General features: G+C 40.3%; 1 protein-coding gene across 3 annotated transcripts; it reads right to left on the bottom strand.

Annotated features, from left to right (window-relative positions):
- Positions 1-252: 252 nt before the first annotated feature.
- prx (periaxin) lies at positions 253-22,927 on the bottom strand. Of its 3 annotated transcripts, XM_029843580.1 has the most exons (10): positions 22,686-22,927; positions 16,903-16,958; positions 16,475-16,582; positions 15,659-15,784; positions 15,285-15,441; positions 14,278-14,471; positions 13,920-14,152; positions 12,059-13,811; positions 2,164-10,735; positions 253-1,739 (listed from the first exon to the last, which is right to left on the bottom strand). In XM_029843580.1, exons 4-10 carry the CDS (start codon positions 15,686-15,688, stop codon positions 1,456-1,458), a joined length of 11,223 nt encoding a protein of 3,740 aa, XP_029699440.1. In that variant the 5' UTR covers positions 15,689-15,784; positions 16,475-16,582; positions 16,903-16,958; positions 22,686-22,927; the 3' UTR covers positions 253-1,455. The 3 variants fall into 3 exon arrangements, with proteins under 3 accessions (XP_029699440.1, XP_029699439.1, XP_029699438.1); XM_029843579.1 differs by having other exon boundaries at positions 2,164-13,811; positions 16,475-16,600; XM_029843578.1 differs by having other exon boundaries at positions 2,164-13,811.
- Between the last annotated feature and the right edge of the window lie 950 nt (positions 22,928-23,877).

The raw sequence follows: 23,877 nt of genomic DNA, 5'->3' as shown, positions 1-23,877 counted from the left end.
ACAGTCTTGCTCCCTCTGTGCTCTGTGGCATTGTTTGCTCCTCATACCTCAGTAATCTACCCTGACATGCAGACACTCTAGTAGCCTACGTCTGGCGACGTCATCACACTTGATAAATAGATTCAGAAACACTCACTCACTCACTCACTCACTCACTCACTCACTCACTCACTCACTCACTCACTCACTACTAAAAGTGACAACTGTGTGTGAATATCTCAGCATGTCTCCTCAAAAAAAATCTCACAAATATTGTGTTAAAAGGTCTTTATGAAAAAAAATACCAGAGTAGATTTTTCCATACAATATTAAATACCACACAATTGCATTCCATCTACCAAGTAAAACAATTGATTCTTTAATGCTTTTCATTCCCAAAATAGAGCACAAAAACATAATGTGTAAATGTAACTGTGGGCTGGGTATAAAAAATAGATAACTGAGAATATTTTTAAATTTAATTGTACTGTTTATGATGCAGTTTGGATTGAAGTTTATTCATCACAAATGTCCAATGGCTGTTGATTAAGGCGTAGGTTTGTTCAGCCAGTCTGTCATCACCATTGTATAATATTAAACATGTTGTATTTTTAGAGAGCTATTTTTAGGTGAGGTTAGGAATATCAGCACAAGTCAGGTGATATCTGCAACCCAAAGCAATTACAATGTTTTTAATTGTCTACAGTAATAACATAAAAATAGAAATAGCAGCAGTGTGGCTAAAGTTGGAGAGCAATCTGTGAGCAAAGAAAGTCACAAGTTTTACTCCTACAGCAGAAAAACTGTCCAGAGAGAGATATTTACTCACTGGGATTCTCCCTGGATAACAGCATCAGCCAAATGTTCAAAACAGAAAGTGAGACTGACCTATAATATCAAAAAAAGCTCACACTTTACTTTCAAGACAAACAAAATAGGTCAAGAAACATGGCCTGACCATGGGGAATATGAAAATAATTACATTTTTTTTAAAAATTAAAGTGATACTGTTGCTAAAAAAGGTGAGTTTTGTATTTACATATATTACTGTGGCCTCTAGGAAGATTTCTAAATGAAATATATGGAGCTATAGCATTCACTGTCAAATCCATGAAGTTGATAAATAATAAATGATTCATTCCAGACCATTTTAAACACACAAACAAAAAATAATAATGAAAGAAACCAACATCTTTACATTCAAAGCAAACCCAACATGTGATAAATAAGTAGCACAGAACAAACCTAACTCAGAAATAACAATAAAGACAGTGGAAACGGGGGTGGGGAAACACTGTGTATTTATATTGTCTGGGGTAATGGCCAATAATATTTTTGGTTTATTTTTCCTCCTAAAAATATTTAAAATACAAAATAAAGACTTTTACTGGGTTATATTTGCAAAGTTGCAGGTTTAGTCTTCAAAAACACTACAACCTAATCAAAAAAGGACAGTTAAGATATTATTACAGCATTCTAAAGTTGGTCACCAGTCAGTTGGTGAGTTTCTGTATTGGCGACCAAAGATTCATCTGATATTGTTTCAGCAGTAACCTGTTGCTGGGTGATTCTGGTGGTCCTGGTCACCATAGTCACAGTTGCCTCCTTAGAACAGGAGGCCTGGTGTTCCTCAGGCAGTTGTGTGGTGAATTCTTGCCCTGAGGTGTGAAAGCAGAAAGAGCCAGAGACATCCACCTCACCTCCTACCTCTCCTTTTCGTTGGGCCCGAGGAGAGCCCTCTGGAGTTATCTGCAGGAAGCCTGAATAAGGGAGAGGACAACACAACAGGGCAGAAAAAAGAAAGGATGGGTGAAGATTTTAAAAGAAAGGAGAAATCTTATTCTAGTGTAGTAGAGAGGAAATAGGAGAATTGGTGGTAGAATAAAAAAAGAAAGTAAAGATGTTACAAAATACATAACTTAATTCTCTTTTGACAAAACATTTAATGTAGCTCAGGTAGTCTAGAAAGCTAGAAATGTACAAACCAATTGAACTTAAGTGTAATGCGATTGTTTAGAAATTGTTGAAGAAATATAACTCAATTATGGATGACATCATAATGAAGAGAGGATAACAACTTATTATTACTTCTATGTACTTGAGAAAACACTTGCGCCTGAATACAAGACTTATGGTTTCAAAATACCAAGTAAAATATTTGTTTGACGTTTCATGTGTTCTTACCAGTGGAGTGTGGCTTCAGGGTAAATTTTGGGACATGAAAGCAAGAAGAATCCCCTTTCTCTTCAGAATCTCGTATTTGGCTCTCAAGTTCACTGCAAGTTTGCACTCTTTTAGACTCCATAGCAATACCACCAACATAGTCTGAGCTCTCCGTGTCTAGCAAGTCTGATCTGGCACAGGATGAAACCACGTCTTTGAAAGCATCCTTGGTGAAATGTGCACACTCTGACTCTTTAGTTGTCTTATATTCTCCTGTTGATGAATCCAATTTCATGACCGTCTGTTCCTTCTTTATGGTCATCTTGGTATAAGGAGAGTTGAACTCTACATTTGGGAATTTGATTTTACTGCTAAAAGCCTTTTTATCTTCATGTAGTTCCTTACAAGGACCTGAACCTTGTTCACCATTACGGCTTGACATTGAACCAGTGATGTCAGTAGTGTCGCATTTGTGAGGAGAAACCAAGGTTTGGGATGTTGATATGCCTCTTTCCTTTGAGTCCCCTCCCCATTCCACACATGTGTTTTCAGCAACTGACGTCATTTTGACATCCTGCACTGTAGTTGTAGCCTTTTGTGTCAAGAGATTTGTACATGCAGAGGGCACATCTGTTTGTGAAGGATTTACCAGGACAAAAACAGCCTTCTTGACTTTCGGTATTTTAGGCCCTCCATACTGAAATTCTTGTCCGTAGTTTTGTAGCCTTGCTTCAGGAGAGGAGATGTAGGGTAATGGCACCCCAAACTTTGGGATTTTGATTTTCTTTTCTGTTTCTGCTTTGTCTTCATCTTCAGATGCAATATCAAAGTCTATGTCTGGAATACTAGGAACTTTGAGAGCTGCATCTGGTTTGAGTTTAGACCCCATTATTGTTTTGCTGGATACTGCTGTGTTAATTTTCAGGTCAGATAGTTCAACGTTCCTTCCATCTTTCTTCCCCTGCCCTCCATGAAGGTCTATATTAAAATCCATACCTTTGTTTTCTGTCTCTAAATGGAAACTGCTGCAAGCTGCTGTATCTTGTTCAGATTCATTCCTTGAAACTTCCAGATCTGGTGACATAAATTGTAGGCTTTTGTTGTTGGCTTCTCTGTCAACATGCGGACCGTTAACATTTCCTTCAGTGGCACCCGTTTCTATGGCAGGCACCAAACCCAGGTTTCCTTTGGTTTTAGGAAGTGAAATATCAACTTTTGGCATCTTGATTTGTGGAAGCTTGATGTTTCTCCCCTCTATGTCTGATCTGACTCCCGCATCTCCTTTTTCTTTAGGAATATATAATTCTACATTAGGCATCTTGAATTGTTCAGTATCTTTCATTTCAATTACTTCTTTTGTCTTTTCCTTTGGTTGGGAAATGTCTTCTGATGGTATTTTTTGTCCTGGCAAAGAGATATCAATGTCTGGCATTTTCATCATTTTATATTTTCCACCTTTGCCTTTGAACTCCACCTCTGGAATTTCAGTCTTGCCTTTTGGCAGAGACACATGAACATCAGGCATTTTGATTTGAGGCATTTTGAGCTTTCCTTCTGTACATCCCTTTATTTCAACATCAGGATCATTAACCTCCCCTTTGCAAAGAAGAACCTCAGTATCAGGTGTTTTAGATCCTTGTAGGGAAAGCTCAATAGAGGGTATCTTGACCTTGGCCTTGGTGTCAAGCAAAACACTAGGTTCACCCAAATCAGAAATTTTACCTGGACTAACATCAGGGCCATGAAAGCCATCTTTCCCTTCCATATTTGTGTCCAGTTTAACGTTCACTTTTTCCTCTGGTTGCTGACCCTTTGTAGATGATATTTTAAACATTGGGAATTTTATTCTGTGTTTAGATTTATAATTGGAGCCTTTTTCACTTGATTCTGTTTTAGAACGATTGTTTTTACCACTTTTTACTTTAATATCCACATCAGGACAAGAAACCGATACATCCTCATTCTTTTTTGCACCCAATACTGACATCTTAATTTTGGGTTTTTTAACCTTCACCTTACCATCTTTATCAAACTCTACTGATGGTGCCCTATTCTGAGCTTCAGGGCTTTTTCCTGATATACTCTTGGACTTTGCACCAAATCTGGGAAGAGATAAACTTGGGACTTTGAAAGTGACATCAGGAAAATTAAAACTTCCTCCTGAAGAGGGCCTGCCTCCTTCGGCTTTCAGGAGCTCAACTTCTACATCATCACCCTCAGATTTGATGAGACCAAAATCTAAATCGACCTTGGGCTCTGGGAGGTTGACTTTGGGAAGTGAGACATCCAATTTTGGTATTTTAAATGTGTTTCCTTTTATATCTGGACCCACAATATCAAGGCCAGTGTCAATATTTTCTTTGGACATGGAAACCTCAATGGATGGCAACTTTCCACGATTGATTTCAGGTCCTTTGATGCTGACATCTACTTCTGGAGATTTCACTTTGGGGAGTGAAACGTCAGCTTCAATGTTGGGAAAATCAACATCAATTCCCTTTGATTTAATTTGAGAAAAAGAAACATCCCCTGAAGGCATGTGAAACTTGCCTCCTTTCCCAGTTTTCCCATCAATGTCAAGCTCCACATCAGTCTTTCCTTTTGGAAGTGAAAAGTCAACACTTGGTATTTCAATGTCCCCCTTCATAGATGGTCCTTCTACATTTGCATCAACCTTTGGGAGGCCTATTTTTGGTAGAGAAACATCAAATTTTGGCATTTTGAATTTTCCTCCTTTTACATCAGGTCCTCCAATATTTATTTCTCCTTCCACTTTTCCTTTGGGAAGTGAAATGTCAGCAGCTGGTATGTTGACTTTTCCTCCTTTAATATCAGGACCTTCCAGGCTGATATCAACAACAGGAGACTTCACCTTTGGCAATGAAACATCAACTGAGGGCATGTCCAATTTTCCACTTTTAATTTCTGGGGCCTCAATTTCTGGTCCTTTGCCTTTTATTTTAGGGAGTGAGATATCAAATGAGGGCATCTGAAACTTGTCTCCTTTGCTACCATGTCCTTCAATCTCAATTCCTCCTACAGCTTTTCCTTTTGGAAGAGAAACGTCAATGTCTGGCACGTCGACCTTCTTCCCTTTGAACTCTGGTCCTGTCATTTTGATGTTGCTTTCAGGAAATTGAACTTTTGGTAAAGAGACATCAAATTTGGGAATTTTAAATTTGCCTCCTTTCATTTCAGGGCCTTCAATGTTTCCTCCAGATTTCCCTTTGGGGATAGAAATGTCAATGTCTGGCATTTCAATCTTCTTTCCCTTTATTTCTGGGCCTTTAATGTTAATGTGGCCTTCTGGAAGATTCACCTTTGGCAAAGAAACATCAAATGTGGGCATTTTGAATTTACCTCCTTTGATGTTAGGCCCTTCAACATTTAAATCAGCCTCAAGTTCTCCACGTGGAAGTGAAATGTCACCTTTAAGTTCAGGTCCTTGTATGTCAAGATCAACTCCTTTTGCTTCCATTTTAGGCAGAGAAAGATCCACTGATGGCACATCAATCGCTCCACCTTTACCCATATGTCCATCGATGTTAACATCTCCTTTTAAGTTTGCTTTTGGAAGAGAAATATCAAGAGTAGGCATTGTCACATTGCCCTCTGGCAGGCTTACTTTGGGAAGTGAGACGTCAAATTTCGGCATTTTAAATTTGTGCCCCTTTATCTGTGGACCCTGAATGTCAAGGTCTGTGTCAACGGATGGGAGGCTTAACTGTCCACCTTTAATTTCAGGACCCTCGACACTGATGTTTACTTCTGGAGATTTCACTTTGGGGAGTGATATATCACTTTCAATGTTAGGAACATCAATTCCCTTTGATTTCATTTTAGGTAGAGAAACATTGATTGAAGGCATGTGAAACTTGCCTCCTTTCCCAGTTTTCCCATCAATGTCAAGCTCCACATCAGTCTTTCCTTTTGGAAGTGAAAAGTCAACACTTGGCATTTCAATGTCCCCCTTCATAGATGGTCCTTCTACATTGGCATCAACCTTTGGGAGGCCTATTTTTGGTAGAGAAACATCAAACTTTGGCATTTTGAATTTTCCTCCTTTTACATCAGGTCCTCCAATATTTATTTCTCCTTCCACTTTTCCTTTGGGAAGTGAAATGTCAGCAGCTGGTATGTTGACTTTTCCTCCTTTAATATCAGGACCTTCCAGGCTGATATCAACAACAGGAGACTTCACCTTTGGCAATGAAACATCAACTGAGGGCATGTCCAATTTTCCACTTTTAATTTCTGGGGCCTCAATTTCTGGTCCTTTGCCTTTTATTTTAGGGAGTGAGATATCAAATGAGGGCATCTGAAACTTGTCTCCTTTGCTACCATGTCCTTCAATCTCAATTCCTCCTACAGCTTTTCCTTTTGGAAGAGAAACGTCAATGTCTGGCACGTCGACCTTCTTCCCTTTGAACTCTGGTCCTGTCATTTTGATGTTGCTTTCAGGAAATTGAACTTTTGGTAAAGAGACATCAAATTTGGGAATTTTAAATTTGCCTCCTTTCATTTCAGGGCCTTCAATGTTTCCTCCAGATTTCCCTTTGGGGATAGAAATGTCAATGTCTGGCATTTCAATCTTCTTTCCCTTTATTTCTGGGCCTTTAATGTTAATGTGGCCTTCTGGAAGATTCACCTTTGGCAAAGAAACATCAAATGTGGGCATTTTGAATTTACCTCCTTTGATGTTAGGCCCTTCAACATTTAAATCAGCCTCAAGTTCTCCACGTGGAAGTGAAATGTCACCTTTAAGTTCAGGTCCTTGTATGTCAAGATCAACTCCTTTTGCTTCCATTTTAGGCAGAGAAAGATCCACTGATGGCACATCAATCGCTCCACCTTTACCCATATGTCCATCGATGTTAACATCTCCTTTTAAGTTTGCTTTTGGAAGAGAAATATCAAGAGTAGGCATTGTCACATTGCCCTCTGGCAGGCTTACTTTGGGAAGTGAGACGTCAAATTTCGGCATTTTAAATTTGTGCCCCTTTATCTGTGGACCCTGAATGTCAAGGTCTGTGTCAACGGATGGGAGGCTTAACTGTCCACCTTTAATTTCAGGACCCTCGACACTGATGTTTACTTCTGGAGATTTCACTTTGGGGAGTGATATATCACTTTCAATGTTAGGAACACCAATTCCCTTTGATTTCATTTTAGGTAGAGAAACATTGATTGAAGGCATGTGAAACTTGCCTCCTTTCCCAGTTTTCCCATCAATGTCAAGCTCCACATCAGTCTTTCCTTTTGGAAGTGAAAAGTCAACACTTGGCATTTCAATGTCCCCCTTCATAGATGGTCCTTCTACATTGGCATCAACCTTTGGGAGGCCTATTTTTGGTAGAGAAACATCAAATTTTGGCATTTTGAATTTTCCTCCTTTTACATCAGGTCCTCCAATATTTATTTCTCCTTCCACTTTTCCTTTGGGAAGTGAAATGTCAGCAGCTGGTATGTTGACTTTTCCTCCTTTAATATCAGGACCTTCCAGGCTGATATCAACAACAGGAGACTTCACCTTTGGCAATGAAACATCAACTGAGGGCATGTCCAATTTTCCACTTTTAATTTCTGGGGCCTCAATTTCTGGTCCTTTGCCTTTTATTTTAGGGAGTGAGATATCAAATGAGGGCATCTGAAACTTGTCTCCTTTGCTACCATGTCCTTCAATCTCAATTCCTCCAACAGCTTTTCCTTTTAGAAGAGAAACGTCAATGTCTGGCACGTCGACCTTCTTCCCTTTGAACTCTGGTCCTGTCATTTTGATGTTGCTTTCAGGAAATTGAACTTTTGGTAAAGAGACATCAAATTTGGGAATTTTAAATTTGCCTCCTTTCATTTCAGGGCCTTCAATGTTTCCTCCAGATTTCCCTTTGGGGATAGAAATGTCAATGTCTGGCATTTCAATCTTCTTTCCCTTTATTTCTGGGCCTTTAATGTTAATGTGGCCTTCTGGAAGATTCACCTTTGGCAAAGAAACATCAAATGTGGGCATTTTGAATTTACCTCCTTTGATGTTAGGCCCTTCAACATTTAAATCAGCCTCAAGTTCTCCACGTGGAAGTGAAATGTCACCTTTAAGTTCAGGTCCTTGTATGTCAAGATCAACTCCTTTTGCTTCCATTTTAGGCAGAGAAAGATCCACTGATGGCACATCAATCGCTCCACCTTTACCCATATGTCCATCGATGTTAACATCTCCTTTTAAGTTTGCTTTTGGAAGAGAAATATCAAGAGTAGGCATTGTCACATTGCCCTCTGGCAGGCTTACTTTGGGAAGTGAGACGTCAAATTTCGGCATTTTAAATTTGTGCCCCTTTATCTGTGGACCCTGAATGTCAAGGTCTGTGTCAACGGATGGGAGGCTTAACTGTCCACCTTTAATTTCAGGACCCTCGACACTGATGTTTACTTCTGGAGATTTCACTTTGGGGAGTGATATATCACTTTCAATGTTAGGAACACCAATTCCCTTTGATTTCATTTTAGGTAGAGAAACATTGATTGAAGGCATGTGAAACTTGCCTCCTTTCCCAGTTTTCCCATCAATGTCAAGCTCCACATCAGTCTTTCCTTTTGGAAGTGAAAAGTCAACACTTGGCATTTCAATGTCCCCCTTCATAGATGGTCCTTCTACATTGGCATCAACCTTTGGGAGGCCTATTTTTGGTAGAGAAACATCAAATTTTGGCATTTTGAATTTTCCTCCTTTTACATCAGGTCCTCCAATATTTATTTCTCCTTCCACTTTTCCTTTGGGAAGTGAAATGTCAGCAGCTGGTATGTTGACTTTTCCTCCTTTAATATCAGGACCTTCCAGGCTGATATCAACAACAGGAGACTTCACCTTTGGCAATGAAACATCAACTGAGGGCATGTCCAATTTTCCACTTTTAATTTCTGGGGCCTCAATTTCTGGTCCTTTGCCTTTTATTTTAGGGAGTGAGATATCAAATGAGGGCATCTGAAACTTGTCTCCTTTGCTACCATGTCCTTCAATCTCAATTCCTCCAACAGCTTTTCCTTTTAGAAGAGAAACGTCAATGTCTGGCACGTCGACCTTCTTCCCTTTGAACTCTGGTCCTGTCATTTTGATGTTGCTTTCAGGAAATTGAACTTTTGGTAAAGAGACATCAAATTTGGGAATTTTAAATTTGCCTCCTTTCATTTCAGGGCCTTCAATGTTTCCTCCAGATTTCCCTTTGGGGATAGAAATGTCAATGTCTGGCATTTCAATCTTCTTTCCCTTTATTTCTGGGCCTTTAATGTTAATGTGGCCTTCTGGAAGATTCACCTTTGGCAAAGAAACATCAAATGTGGGCATTTTGAATTTACCTCCTTTGATGTTAGGCCCTTCAACATTTAAATCAGCCTCAAGTTCTCCACGTGGAAGTGAAATGTCACCTTTAAGTTCAGGTCCTTGTATGTCAAGATCAACTCCTTTTGCTTCCATTTTAGGCAGAGAAAGATCCACTGATGGCACATCAATCGCTCCACCTTTACCCATATGTCCATCGATGTTAACATCTCCTTTTAAGTTTGCTTTTGGAAGAGAAATATCAAGAGTAGGCATTGTCACATTGCCCTCTGGCAGGCTTACTTTGGGAAGTGAGACGTCAAATTTCGGCATTTTAAATTTGTGCCCCTTTATCTGTGGACCCTGAATGTCAAGGTCTGTGTCAACGGATGGGAGGCTTAACTGTCCACCTTTAATTTCAGGACCCTCGACACTGATGTTTACTTCTGGAGATTTCACTTTGGGGAGTGATATATCACTTTCAATGTTAGGAACACCAATTCCCTTTGATTTGATTTTAGGTAGAGAAACATTGATTGAAGGCATGTGAAACTTGCCTCCTTTCCCAGTTTTCCCATCAATGTCAAGCTCCACATCAGTCTTTCCTTTTGGAAGTGAAAAGTCAACACTTGGCATTTCAATGTCCCCCTTCATAGATGGTCCTTCTACATTGGCATCAACCTTTGGGAGGCCTATTTTTGGTAGAGAAACATCAAATTTTGGCATTTTGAATTTTCCTCCTTTTACATCAGGTCCTCCAATATTTATTTCTCCTTCCACTTTTCCTTTGGGAAGTGAAATGTCAGCAGCTGGTATGTTGACTTTTCCTCCTTTAATATCAGGACCTTCCAGGCTGATATCAACAACAGGAGACTTCACCTTTGGCAATGAAACATCAACTGAGGGCATGTCCAATTTTCCACTTTTAATTTCTGGGGCCTCAATTTCTGGTCCTTTGCCTTTTATTTTAGGGAGTGAGATATCAAATGAGGGCATCTGAAACTTGTCTCCTTTGCTACCATGTCCTTCAATCTCAATTCCTCCTACAGCTTTTCCTTTTGGAAGAGAAACGTCAATGTCTGGCACGTCGACCTTCTTCCCTTTGAACTCTGGTCCTGTCATTTTGATGTTGCTTTCAGGAAATTGAACTTTTGGTAAAGAGACATCAAATTTGGGAATTTTAAATTTGCCTCCTTTCATTTCAGGGCCTTCAATGTTTCCTCCAGATTTCCCTTTGGGGATAGAAATGTCAATGTCTGGCATTTCAATCTTCCTTCCCTTCATTTCTGGGCCTTTAATGTTAATGTGGCCTTCTGGAAGATTCACCTTTGGCAAAGAAACATCAAATGTGGGCATTTTGAATTTACCTCCTTTGATGTTAGGCCCTTCAACATTTAAATCAGCCTCAAGTTCTCCACGTGGAAGTGAAATGTCACCTTTAAGTTCAGGTCCTTGAATGTCAACATCAACTCCTTTTGCTTCCATTTTAGGCAGAGAAAGATCCACTGATGGCACATCAATCGTTCCACCTTTACCCATATGGCCATCGATGTTAACATCTCCTTTTAAGTTTGCTTTTGGAAGAGAAATATCAAGAGTTGGCATTGTCACATTGCCCTCTGGCAGGCTTACTTTGGGAAGTGAGACGTCAAATTTCGGCATTTTAAATTTGTGTCCCTTTATCTGAGGACCCTGAATGTCAAGGTCTGTGTCAACGGATGGGAGGCTTAACTGTCCACCTTTAATTTCAGGACCCTTGACACTGATGTCTACTTCTGGAGATTTCACTTTGGGGAGTGATATATCACCTTCAATGTTAGGAACATCAATTCCCTTTGATTTGATTTTAGGTAGAGAAACATTGATTGAAGGCATGTGAAACTTGCCTCCTTTCCCAGTTTTCCCATCAATGTCAAGCTCCACATCAGTCTTTCCTTTTGGAAGTGAAAAGTCAACACTTGGCATTTCAATGTCCCCCTTCATAGATGGTCCTTTTACATTTGCATCAACCTTTGGGAGGCCTATTTTTGGTAGAGAAACATCAAATTTTGGCATTTTGAATTTTCCTCCTTTTACATCAGGTCCTCCAATATTTATTTCTCCTTCCACTTTTCCTTTGGGAAGTGAAATGTCAGCAGCTGGTATGTTGACTTTTCCTCCTTTAATATCAGGACCTTCCAGGCTGATATCAACAACAGGAGACTTCACCTTTGGCAATGAAACATCAACTGAGGGCATGTCCAATTTTCCACTTTTAATTTCTGGGGCCTCAATTTCTGGTCCTTTGCCTTTTATTTTAGGGAGTGAGATATCAAATGAGGGCATCTGAAACTTGTCTCCTTTGCTACCATGTCCTTCAATCTCAATTCCTCCTACAGCTTTTCCTTTTGGAAGAGAAACGTCAATGTCTGGCACGTCGACCTTCTTCCCCTTGAACTCTGGTCCTGTCATTTTGATGTTGCTTTCAGGAAATTGAACTTTTGGTAAAGAGACATCAAATTTGGGAATTTTAAATTTGCCTCCTTTCATTTCAGGGCCTTCAATGTCCCCTCCAGATTTCCCTTTAGAAATGTCAATGTCTGGCATTTCATTCTTCCTTCCCTTTATTTCTGGGCCTTTAATGTTAATGTGGCCTTCTGGAAGATTCACCTTTGGCAAGGAAACATGAAATGTGGGCATTTTGAATTTACCTCCTTTGATGTTAGGTCCTTCAACATTTAAATCAGCCTCCAGTTCTCCACGTGGAAGTGAAATGTCACCTTTAAGTTCAGGTCCTTGAATGTCAACATCAACTCCTTTTGCTTCCATTTTAGGCAGAGAAAGATCCACTGACGGCACATCAATCGTTCCACCTTTACCCATATGTCCATCGATGTTAACATCTCCTTTTAAGTTTGCTTTTGGAAGAGAAATATCAAGAGTTGGCATTGTCACATTGCCCTCTGGCAGGCTTACTTTGGGAAGTGAGATGTCAAATTTAGGCATTTTAAATTTGTGTCCCTTTATCTGTGGACCCTGAATGTCAAGGTCTGTGTCAACCGATGGGAGGCTTAACTTTCCACCTTTAATTTCAGGACCCTTGATGCTGATATCTACTTTTTCAGATTTTTCTTTCATTTCAGGTCCTTGGATTTCAAATTGGGCCTTATTTGTCTTCATTGTAGGATGGGAAATGTCAAGTGATGGTAGTTTATAGGTCTCTCGCTCATTGTCAGGTATTCCTTTACATTTTGGTAGGGTTAAATCTACGTTGGGTAACTTTAACTGCGCTTGAATGTCAGTTTCTTTTGCACTTATTTCTCCTTTTGATGAACTTTTGTTTGGGAGAGAAATTTCAAAGTCAGGCATTGTGAAACTTCCATCTCCACCAACATAAGATGTCATGTCCATGTCTTCAACCCCTTTTGCTTTTGGCATTGTGATATTAAAAGTCGGGTGGCTGAATTTTGCTGTGGCTGAATCTGTGCTTTTGATATCCAGACTGAATGATTCAGACTCTGGACATGAGAAATCACCCTTTGGCATGGAGATTTGGGGGCTCTCTACCTCATCTGGAATTCTGGTGTTCAAATCAACACTGGGCACAGACACATCGATAGGAGGAATTTGGGTTGTCATTTTGCCACTTTTTTTCTCTCCTGATAGTGAGATATTGATGTCAGATTTTCCCTTTACTTTTGGTAAAGAAATATCCAAAACATTGAGTTGACTAGACGGGGCTTTGACTGAGAGATCACCTTCAGTCTTCACTTTTGTAATATTTGCTACAGGGAGTCCTATTTCAACAATTGGAATTCCTGGTTTTGGAGGTATATCGTTTTGAGGCATAGGTTTGGCTTGTAATTTGATGGCACCATCAATTTCATCTGACAGCCGAACACTCGGCAATTTCAGTTTTGGCATGCTTAGCTCCACATTCCCTTTCCCCGTGTCTCCTTTTTGTGTTGCCACAGATGCATTTAGACCACCTCTTCCTTCAGCGTCAAGTTTACCATCTTTAATGTCTGCTCTTCCCTTCATCCCAACCTGTCCTGAAGGAAATGCAAACTCAACGTCGGGTGTATTCATTTTCATACCTCTCTTGTCTGTGTCTTTATTAACAGACAAATTAAGCTCCACTGATGGTGGCATGATGGTCACACTTGGGGGCTTCACCTTCTTGACTTCAGTATCTAAAGATGTGCTCGACTTGGGGTGTTTGGTGTTGGGAAATTTTATTCCAAACTTATGTCCCTTTTCTCTATTTTTCAGTGAAGATCCAGAAATATCACATGGACTGATATGTCCTTGTACTTGCTCTATTTCAGTTTTCCCACTTGGCTTTGCTCCAGCATTGGTCTTTATTTTCATGGGTGGAAACCTTCGAGAAGGAAGAAAAAGAAAGAGATAAATGAGTGTTGTAAAAAAAAAAACAAGTCCATAACTGTATGAAAGCTTAGAATTTACAGGTAGATACAAACAGGTCTACCTGATCTTTCTTTTTGCTTTTCCCCCAGCTGCTGCTCCTTCTCCTTCAACCTTCCCCCGCCTCCTCTGTTTGAATCTGGGGAAAGCAAACTCCACATCCACACCACCGGTCTCAAGCCTAGGCGGCGTCCCCTCTATCACCAGCTCCTCTCTGCGCTTCTCCTTTAGCCTTTTTAGACCAAAACGACCCCCTCTTTTCTTTTTGGCCTTGAATGGCTTACTACCTTTAACACTCTAAAAGGCAGAGAAACAATAACAATATGTCATTTGATGACACAACTATATTGACTTTATGTTATTGTGATGTTTGGATGCAGTAGAACTCAAAGAATATATACAGGACCAATTTTATTCCTTACCATTTTGGTAATTTTGGGTTTAGGACCTTTGACCTCCACACTGGGAACATAAGGGCGCATGCTGACCTCCGCTCCAGGGACTGTCCGTTTCAGCTCAAAGCTGACTTTATAGGGTTCGGCACATTGAAGAATTTTCAGAGCATCTTCATATTTCACATTCTCAAAGTAGACCTTGGCACTCAGCAGCTGGTCACCTTCATACAGAAAACAATTATAAATGAATGTAAGTCGGGTCAAAGACAGGACTGAATGTAACTCCTAAACCTATCTCGTTTAATAATAGAAATAAATAGAAGGCCTATACCATATGAACTAAACTCACTGGTGGTTGTAATCATGTTCAGAAGATGTTTTTATAAAATATGTATTATATATACACATTTGCACACAAATCTTGTGTGTTCATTTATGATTTTATGAGGCTTCTTTTCCAAACTTTGTTAATGCAAAAGACGTCTTTGTTTTAGTAGTTTAAGTAACACACTGCAGAAGTCAGTTTATGTTACACAATATGAATTAAGAATATGTGAACTGTGTCTGCCTCAATGTATATATCTACTTTTTTATCTTCATTTTACCACAGATTTAGTAAATTGGACAGACAGACAGACAGATGAAACTGGCAGTTTTGTAAAGTGATAAATCATATATCCACAGCCCTAGTTTTTTCATTTGACTTGCATGAACATATCTGTGGTCATAATAGGTTTACATCCACTTTGCTCTTCAGACTGTTTATTCTATGCTTATAGATATGAATTAAATTATATTTTAAGTGTCTACTCAGTTTTCCATGATTATTGTGACTTTCATATTATTGAAAAAGTGGTAAAATATTAAAAATTATCAAAACTGTAACACAATACCAGTATCAGTTCAGAAACCCAGAACACAAGTCCGCAGGGCTGAGAGTTTGAAATTAACATATTTTATTTCATTTTTTTTTTTAAAGCTGAGCATGTTTGACAAACATGCCTCTTAAATTAATCAAATGTGACCGCAGGTACCTTCCTTGAGACTGAGATGTTTAGCAGCTGGTGAGTCTTTAAGAACGTCTTTAACAAAGATTCCCTGCTGTCCTCCAGTCACACTGTAGCCACTGGCACCAGCTTCTGCATCTGTTTTCACCACAATTTCCACCGACTTTCTCACTTCCTCCACGCTCTAAAACACAACCAATCGTTTTATTTTATTGGAAGTATCCACTTAATGAAATCTGGTTATGTATGAACTAGATGTGATAGCAGAACTGTGCAGGTCAGAAATAGTGAATAAGCACACACAGGTCAGTTGACAAATTAAATGAAATTAAAGTCGAATCTTAAATTGGCAACCAATTACTGAAAAAAGAGACATCTGGGTTCCCTAGATTCCTCCTTACTCTCTGTTCTTCTGTAGGCTCTGGGTCCATCTCTGGTGTAGCCAGTTGGCAAGTCGACTCCCTAAATTGACTTCTTTTCTTACTCAGTACCTGCTTCAGCTCTGCATGGAGTTTCTCTTTCTGCACCTACAGAACACATGCACAAAGGTCAAAATACACATGTGCAGTGCTTCTCTTAACACATCCCTGCCATCTGATTCAAACCTGCAGGTGTCACTCTGACATGACCTGACATAGCATCATGTTGTTTTACAAAAACCCAAAGTGCAAACGTGTTTTTTCTTTTGGTTTTTTTTTTTTTATGAATGTGGGTCACCTGAACTTGATTTGCATTGCCCACTTTTCATGCAGCGGCTGGCAGTCAACTACTGTTGCATGAAAAGGCCATCTCTGCTGAGCTAGCTTGTTGTGGTGGACAATGACCTCACCACATCAGCGTTGGGCTATTGTGATTCTTTGTTAGAGGGTGGTGTATTTTGGGGGTCACAAGGTCGGCCACAATGCTGTGTTGACTTTTCCGAAAAGATCTAAAGAACAATGTAGTTCGCAAAAACAATTTAATAGTTTCTGTGTCTGCCAAGAATCTTCAGTGTCCTGACATCACAGTTGCAACATCCGTTTTCCTGAGTAACAAAGTTCTTCTCTTAATGTGTTTGGAAATCATGCAGTGTGGAAGGAAAATACAGGCTACCAAAAAAATGTGATTTAATTTATTTAGAATGTAATCAGAAGACAAGAGCTATAGAACTCACACCTGTTATCTCATTGTTTTGTGCAGCTAAGTGTGTTTGTGCCAATGCTGATGATGCCTCTCACCAGTCTCTCAGGGCTCTCCTGTTCGTCTGTGGTACTGCTGTGGTGAGGGTTGCGCTGTGAGGAGGAGGGGGATCTGTGACAGGGCGGTGACCTCTTCTTGTTTTTCACCTGCCCACATAGCAGAAGCTACAGCCAAACACATGTGCATAGTTTGTGTGGCAACAGTTTTCATCAACTCTCAAAGGTTCCTTATGTAAAACACATCCTGTCTTAGGATTTCATTTTCAGAGTGCTGTCTTTTCTAAGGAACAAAGTCCAGCTCAGAATCTAAGCTAAGAGCAGGAACAGAAGTGGTAAAATATTGGCTATTATCAGGCCTGGTGGAATTTTAAATGGTTTGACAGAGGGTTGTAAACAAAGAAAATAATAAGGAATAATAACCATCAATAGAAAAACATCATTCTCCACTATGTGTTTGGTGTACTTACAGCTGGATTTCTGGCGTGACTAAAACCATGCCTGTCATCTTGATCTCTATCAGAGTCTGAAAAAAAACAAAGACCAAAGGAATTTGATTAGTGAATTATTGTATTAGTTATAGTCTCATTAAATCCTTCAACTAAACCTATCCATTGTTCCAGGAAAGAAATGTATAAGTAAGAAAATGTTGTATTGACTGTTTAAGAGCAATATTGTGCAGTGTCAGAATAAGTCAGTAATCTTTCAAAGGTTAATGAATATCAACAACTATCTTCGTTCTATGTGTTCTTGTACAGGCTGAGTTGAGGGGGAAAGTCTTGGTTTTCAGGTTAAGTTTAGAACGGGGTTTTGTTAAGGTGAGGAGGAATGTTCAGATCAAGTAATTCGTTCTTAGATTTAGAGTTAGAGTAAAGGATTGGGCCTTATGTTGATGAGAGTCCTTACAAACATAGTATCACAAACGTGCGTGCGTGGGTGGTAGTTGCAGACGTGTAGCGTGTCAGCATGGATGCCGTGCCCGTTTGTGTGGGTATCTGATATCTTGGAGGTCACAAGAACACATAGCACACATTCACTGCTGCCCAGCCATCAGTACTTTATTCATAGAAAAAGGAGTGGCACTTGGAGAGAACACACTTTTACACAACTCGGACAATAATATGAGCAGAAAATACTAAAGCTTCCTTTGCTCTATCTGCAGTGATTAAAAAAAAAAATCTCCTGGTGAGATGATAATGTGTTCTCTGGAGGTTTAATGTCATAGTAATCAGGCAATAACTTTAATCCTAAATTGAGGTCTAGAAACACTCGAAACACACTTCTAAGCAACATCGTGCCTGACAAGAGAAATGAGGCAAAAGGGCTGACAGGAGAAAAATGGAACTACAAATCCGTAAAGATAATCCCAGAAGTATGAAGCCAAGGCCAAGTAAACCTTCCTTGATAATTTATATTCCAGTGATCTAAAGGGCCCATTCTCACTCAAGATGTCAAAAACTAATGACACAGCGGTGGGACTCATGTCAGGCTGCGTTTCATTAACACGATGTCACTCCGAGATGTCAAATATTGATGCGTTTAATGCATTTCCACATAATTTAAAATCATTTCACTCTTCAGTGAAGTGCCGATCGAAATAAGGGATTTAATCCGCCAGATGGACGTTTGAAATTCTTGCGTGGTTTCAGAATATATGTGAAGATGTTCGTAAAAGGACTACAGCTGTTTGTGACAGACAGGCTGCAGCAGGTGGAGGAGGAGGGGACACTCACTGAATGCAGCTGGGAAATGGAGGAATGATAGAGAGGAGGAGGAGAAGATGCCTTGCAGTGCAGTCTTATTATAGCTCAGACTCACACATCTGCATACTTCCACATGCGTGACATGTGCCCCCGAGAAAATATGGACCAAAACAGGGCTGGTTTTCCCTGCTAAATTAGGATGGGCAAGCAAAGATAGTCAGTGGACAACTAAAATAATAGCAAACTCCAATGACTCCAAAGACTATTTACTTTGAAAAAGCATCTATGAAATAACATTTGTGCAGCACTTTACAAAGTTTCCAGTTTCAGGAAGCATTTTCAAAGCGTATTAAAAAGTCTGTCTTTAATTCATGACTCATCACGGGCTCAACACCAGAGAATAAACCAACCAAAGACTTGCTGGGCCTGTCAGCAACTCCAACATTTGTCTAGCAGCAGCTGGATTAAAGTATTTAAAGTGACACAGACAGCTTTGTGAGGTCACAGAGTGGTAAAGCAAACATGCTGAGTCATGTCACTTTTACTTTCTAAAATCTCAGACCATATTTCTACTGCATGTCCTGGCAATATGTTGATATAACACTAAGATATATAACTGTACACACACATAAAGGTAATCCCTTTGCTTTTGCTCCCATTTTTCATGAGTGAACTCAAATTTCCATTCAATATCTCCCAAATACGCTTCAAAAATCTGTCTAAATCTGCATTAATGAGCAGCATGATTTTTACATAGATGGGCCTCAGGCTTCCCACAATAAAAGGCTTCTAAAATGTGCATTTTTATCACTCGACACAGCCACAGATGTGGCGAGTCTTGAGGGAGCGTGCAGTGGGCATGCTGACTGCTGGACTGTCCAGCAGAGCCATTGCCCTTGAACTGAACGTTCATCTCACCAGTTCAGGACTTTCATAACCAGCATCTTCACCTCAAAGATCATCTGAGACCAGCCAGTCGGATGGCTGCTGCAACAATCGCTTTGCATAACAGAAGAATTTCTTCCCAAGCTTCCAGGATGCATCCCAGAAGCTCATCTGCATGTGAACGCAGGTGGATTTTATTGATGGTATTTTGAATGCCCAGCTATAGCTTGGATCCTGTTGTGCCTTTCATCCACAACCATCAACTCATGTTGCAGCATGATAATGCTCAGCCCCAATCTGCAAGGATCTGTGCACAATTTCTGGAAGTTCTCGCATGGCTGGCATGGTCCTACACCTTTGACTTCAACTCATGAAAAAAAGGAGCAAAAACAAAATGTTGCATTTCTATTTTTGTTCAGTGCAGCTATTTACAATGATGCAAGACTGCAACATTTCTCCCTCAGTTTAAATGATCTTTTCCATAAATTTATAATAATGTTTCCTTTTAAATCTCCAACAAACTGTAATCAGCACATTTTTCTGTCTAATTTCAACATAAACTCTAGAGTCCATAGATGAAGACTAGAGCTGTCGTGTTGTTGTGATGGGAGCGACTGGGCATCAGGTGCCACAAACAGAACGAACCCCTATCATCACATAAATCAGACCATTGGATAATGTAAGGATTTATTATTCAAGGTTTTATCAGCAGAGGTCAGGAAATATTTTTTCTCCTTGTTTATCTATGGAGGAGTACACCAGGAAATACTGCCTTCACAATGGCTGCCTTATTCCAGCTAATTTTATGGCCATGACACAGCAGAGGAAGGAAACATTCCTATTTTGGTCCCAGACTGGCTGTAAATACTTCATTAGTTCCTAAAAACAACCTCAAAAAAGAAAATCGCCAGAATCTTTTGTGGGCAGGAGCCATGAAGCGTATCCAGGGAGACACCAAATCAATCTATGCTGCGATTTCACCACTGCTTCATAAAGAAACTCATTTTCAAAGTCCTCGCACTGCCTCAGACGCAAAGACACAAAACATTGTAAATTGCAGAGAAATATGTGGGTAATCAATGAGACAAAGATGGGTACAACAACAAACTGGAAAATGACAAGATATCATGGAAATGGAGCTGGGTATCTGGCTGTGGACACCATGTTTCCAATAATGTTGTAACCTTAAACTGCAATCAGTCATCAGCGTTTGTTGTTCATCACGTCATCACTGTGTGACCAGGATGATGCATGAATTTGTTTAAAGTAAGGCAAAAAACCTGCTCAAACTCAAATAATCATTCCCAAAGCTGCAAAATGAGCTACCACCCGGATTACTGTAATATGTAATCACTCACTCCCAAACGCTTCCTTACACAAATCTTTTAAAGTAGGAGGGAGCGCGTCTCACAGCCAGGACAGACACGTGGTTTAAAATCACGTCTAAACGTGATTTAGTTGATTTAGTGATATAGTCGTGAGGAACTGTCTATTTGAAAAAGCTCGGTGTGAAGGAGTTCCAGTGCTAGGCAATCACAGGAGGGGTGTCCAGAAGAGTCACCGGCAGAAACCCCTCCTGGATGAGTGTGTGACGCGTGGCCAAATGTTGGAGATGATGGCCAGATTTCCTGCTCAGCAATGACAATAGCACTCGCTCATCACAGTAATCAAGGACAACAGTTGTGTTTTTGCAGGATTCATCATGTCTGGACGGCATGGGATTAAACCCAAAAGACTCATCTACATAAAAGTAAGAGTAAATTAATAACTAGGGAGTACAGCAGCAGGATTTCTGACACTTCTGATCTCTGAACCCCACTCTGGGCTGGGATATCAGTATGATGACTTGATTATCCACAACTTGTAAGATAAACCTCAGGGTGTCTTCAGGTTGCTTGAGACATCAGCTGGACAAAACAAGACGCACCCACAGGCGTGAGCCACTTGACAGGAAATGCCTTTGTATAAACAGGAAACCTTTCTTTATAGAAATCATTTTGATCAACGTGTCTCACCGTAAACAACGCACAAGGTTTAGATTACGCGTGGATAGAAAAAAAATCCCAAATTTTAAGCAACAAATAAGGAAAAATGACATCAAATTTCAAGTTAGGTAGGAGTTTGACACTTTGGTTTACACAAGTTTTCCTTCCTGGAAAATCCTCCTGGATCACCGTGAAGGCTGAAGGAAGTTTGCCCTCAAACGTACGTCAGACCCTGTTTCCTCATGAGGTCTCCCTCCTGAACCACTCAATCTTCTCTTGACCCTATGTTCTGGTCTAAATTTAACCACACCCACAGGCACAAGCGCTACCACCCGACATCTCTTGCCAGGAACCTGCATTCAAGTCTCCGTTCTGTATTTCGGTTATCAATTTTGAGCAAAAGAAGTCTCAGTAGGGACGATATATTAAATGTGGAGTCATGATAAGGAAAAGGAAATCATATTTTAAAGATCTAAAACTTTTATCACGACTGTACTTTAAAACAACAGCGATTGGTCAACAACAAGAGTTTGACAGTTAGAATTTATTTGTAGCATCAAACTGACCGAGCGCACAGACAGAATTAGAGGTTCGGTTACTGGCCTCCTTTTAACCAAGTCCAACTGGAACAGCTGCCCTTTAAGACAGAAACTCATGGCTTTACTTACATTACTGATGAATGCGGACAGGTGGATTGAAACATCGACTTGGGCCAAAGTTCAAATCATTCCGACCGATATGATGAGGATTTTTCTATGCGCTCGGTTTTGCAACAAAAGATGCAGGTTGGGTTTGAGCGCTGAAAGAACGACATTTATTTCCAAACCAACACACCCAAACTGTAATGGAGATATCAACAGTGACAAAGAAGCAGAACACCTGAGCACGGATTCAATCTAATCCAAGCAATAATAGCGCCCAGGAGTTATGTAAGTTGCTGCCACATAGCTGGCATGTTTTGGCTACAGGGGTCAAAATATATACTCTGGGGTGTGTGCGCGCTTTAGCGGAGCTGGAATTAAGAGTAGAACAGATCCTGTGACCATCACACAGCAGCTGTTCCTGCTAATAATATTGAGACAGGGGATATTTGAAATGACTGCACTTTGCTACCAGCAGCTCAGCTCTGCAGCGCCATCTGAACCAATTTAGATGATACGCGCAATCGATTTCAGGTATTTCACGCTCCCATCTGGATCTCCTAAAATGTTAAATACATGCAAATGCAACATTTCTTTTAGTATTCTTTAGAGTCAGGTCTAACTGCACAATACTCTTGGAGAAATAGTGACACGTCACGCTGCAAATAGTTACCGTAAACCTCCGTGAATACCCAACTGTGCCTAAGCAGCAACTGGCATGTTGGAATAAACAACTGTCTGATTAAACTGACCCTGCATTCAAACAACACGCTATTGTTATGCTCTCCAAAGTCAGCACTGTGGAGTCTGCAGGCTGTTGTATCGCCGTCTTTGCATGGCAGCAGTGTGGTGTTACATGGAGTAAAGCAGCGATTTAAAACGCACACTTTAAACAGTATATAGACACTTTAAAAAGTGAAGGGTCAATGTGTGAGCCCGCTTTCAGGAAACTGTTCTAAACCCGTCTTTGCTGTCAGTGACAGAGCGTGCAGCTCGAGTCAGCACAGAGCATTTATCAATCCATATCCATCCATCCTACCTTAATTCTCAGCCACTGCGTGCCACCTCCAGAGCTTCCACAATCCCAGTGTTCCACCTGCAACAGCTAAGATTAAATCTCTCTCTCTGCTTTTATTGCGTTTCTCAGACTGTCTCTTTCTCTGTCGACCACTCTGTCGCTCTCAGGTCCCCTCTATTGTTTTAGTTGCTTTCTCTTTGTCTCCGTCTTTGCCCCGTGGTCACCATCAGGCCCGTTGTCCCCCTCACTGAAGTCCAGGACCTGGCTCAGGCCCTTGCAATGTCCCGGATAGGAAGATCAAGGCCCCTGATTGGTTGGCAGGCCTAAAGATGCCCCCATATTAGGACAGAAGGAGGCGGGAGCCCAACTAAGAGGGAGTTGAAGATGTAGTTGACAGTTCTGTGTTTTTCAGCTTCCTGCAACATGTCTCCACTTAAAAATCAGCACGTGATTTCATTTGATCCATCATATCTACGTGTTCTACAGTCCTGCTGTGCTGCAGAGGGGTTTGATCATAGTTGATTAAACAGGCAGGCTCATTTTTTCACAATCATGGATCACAACTTTATTTAAATATTTATACTACTACTGAGAGGTCTTTTCTGACTTTCAGATGTAAATTTTGATTTATTTTGCCATTATTTTCTTAACAGGAAACATGATAATAACAATAAAATAGTATTCTGTATTGATAGGGAAGAAGCCGGGATAAACTTGAATGGAAGCTCTGACAAAATGAACTCCCCAGAATGTGTTGTGATGCGTTTAGAGGTTATTTTTATCCCAGCAGCTGAAAATAGTAATATCAGGCAATAGATCCTGTCGTAGAGAAACTGGGGAGCAGCTGCTGTTTGGAGTTTAACAGTGTGTGTGTGTTTGATTATTTTAAAAAATATTGCTTTAAAGATAATTAAAATGAGTGGCTAAATCTCCAGGATAGCATCAATACTCACTCTATTCTGTCCATATTTATGCAGAACACACTGCACAGCATACATAGCATGCCTGTGATTTATAGTGAGATATAGTGAAGAGTGGAGTTTCCAGTGGAGTCAGTGCAGATGAGCCAGTCCTGTATCAGCTAACATGGTCATTGTTATGCTCCACCTCCAGTACAAAGCCAGGATTTACCCAGATATAAACCTAAACGTTAGCTGTGCAAATAGGCACTCAGGCAGAGACACTGTGAATGCCGGAACGCATTCTGCGGACG

Source organism: Takifugu rubripes, chromosome 11 (assembly GCF_901000725.2).
Source record: "Takifugu rubripes chromosome 11, fTakRub1.2, whole genome shotgun sequence".
NCBI classification, from domain to species: domain Eukaryota; kingdom Metazoa; phylum Chordata; class Actinopteri; order Tetraodontiformes; family Tetraodontidae; genus Takifugu; species Takifugu rubripes.
The sequence above is the reverse complement of the archived record's forward strand: the minus strand, read 5'-3'. Positions and strand labels throughout refer to the sequence as shown.

What these genes read in the sequence shown, in the direction of transcription:
- prx (XM_029843579.1), bottom strand. Translation starts at nt 15,688, where the DNA reads ATGGACCCAGAGCCTACAGAAGAACAGAGA. An exon ending in ACATCTCAGTCTCAAGGAAG is followed by an intron (nt 14,472 to 15,284) that starts GTACCTGCGGTC and finishes TTCTGTATGAAG; the next exon opens with GTGACCAGCTGCTGAGTGCC. An exon ending in AAAGCAAAAAGAAAGATCAG is followed by an intron (nt 13,812 to 13,919) that starts GTAGACCTGTTT and finishes TCCTTCTCGAAG; the next exon opens with GTTTCCACCCATGAAAATAA.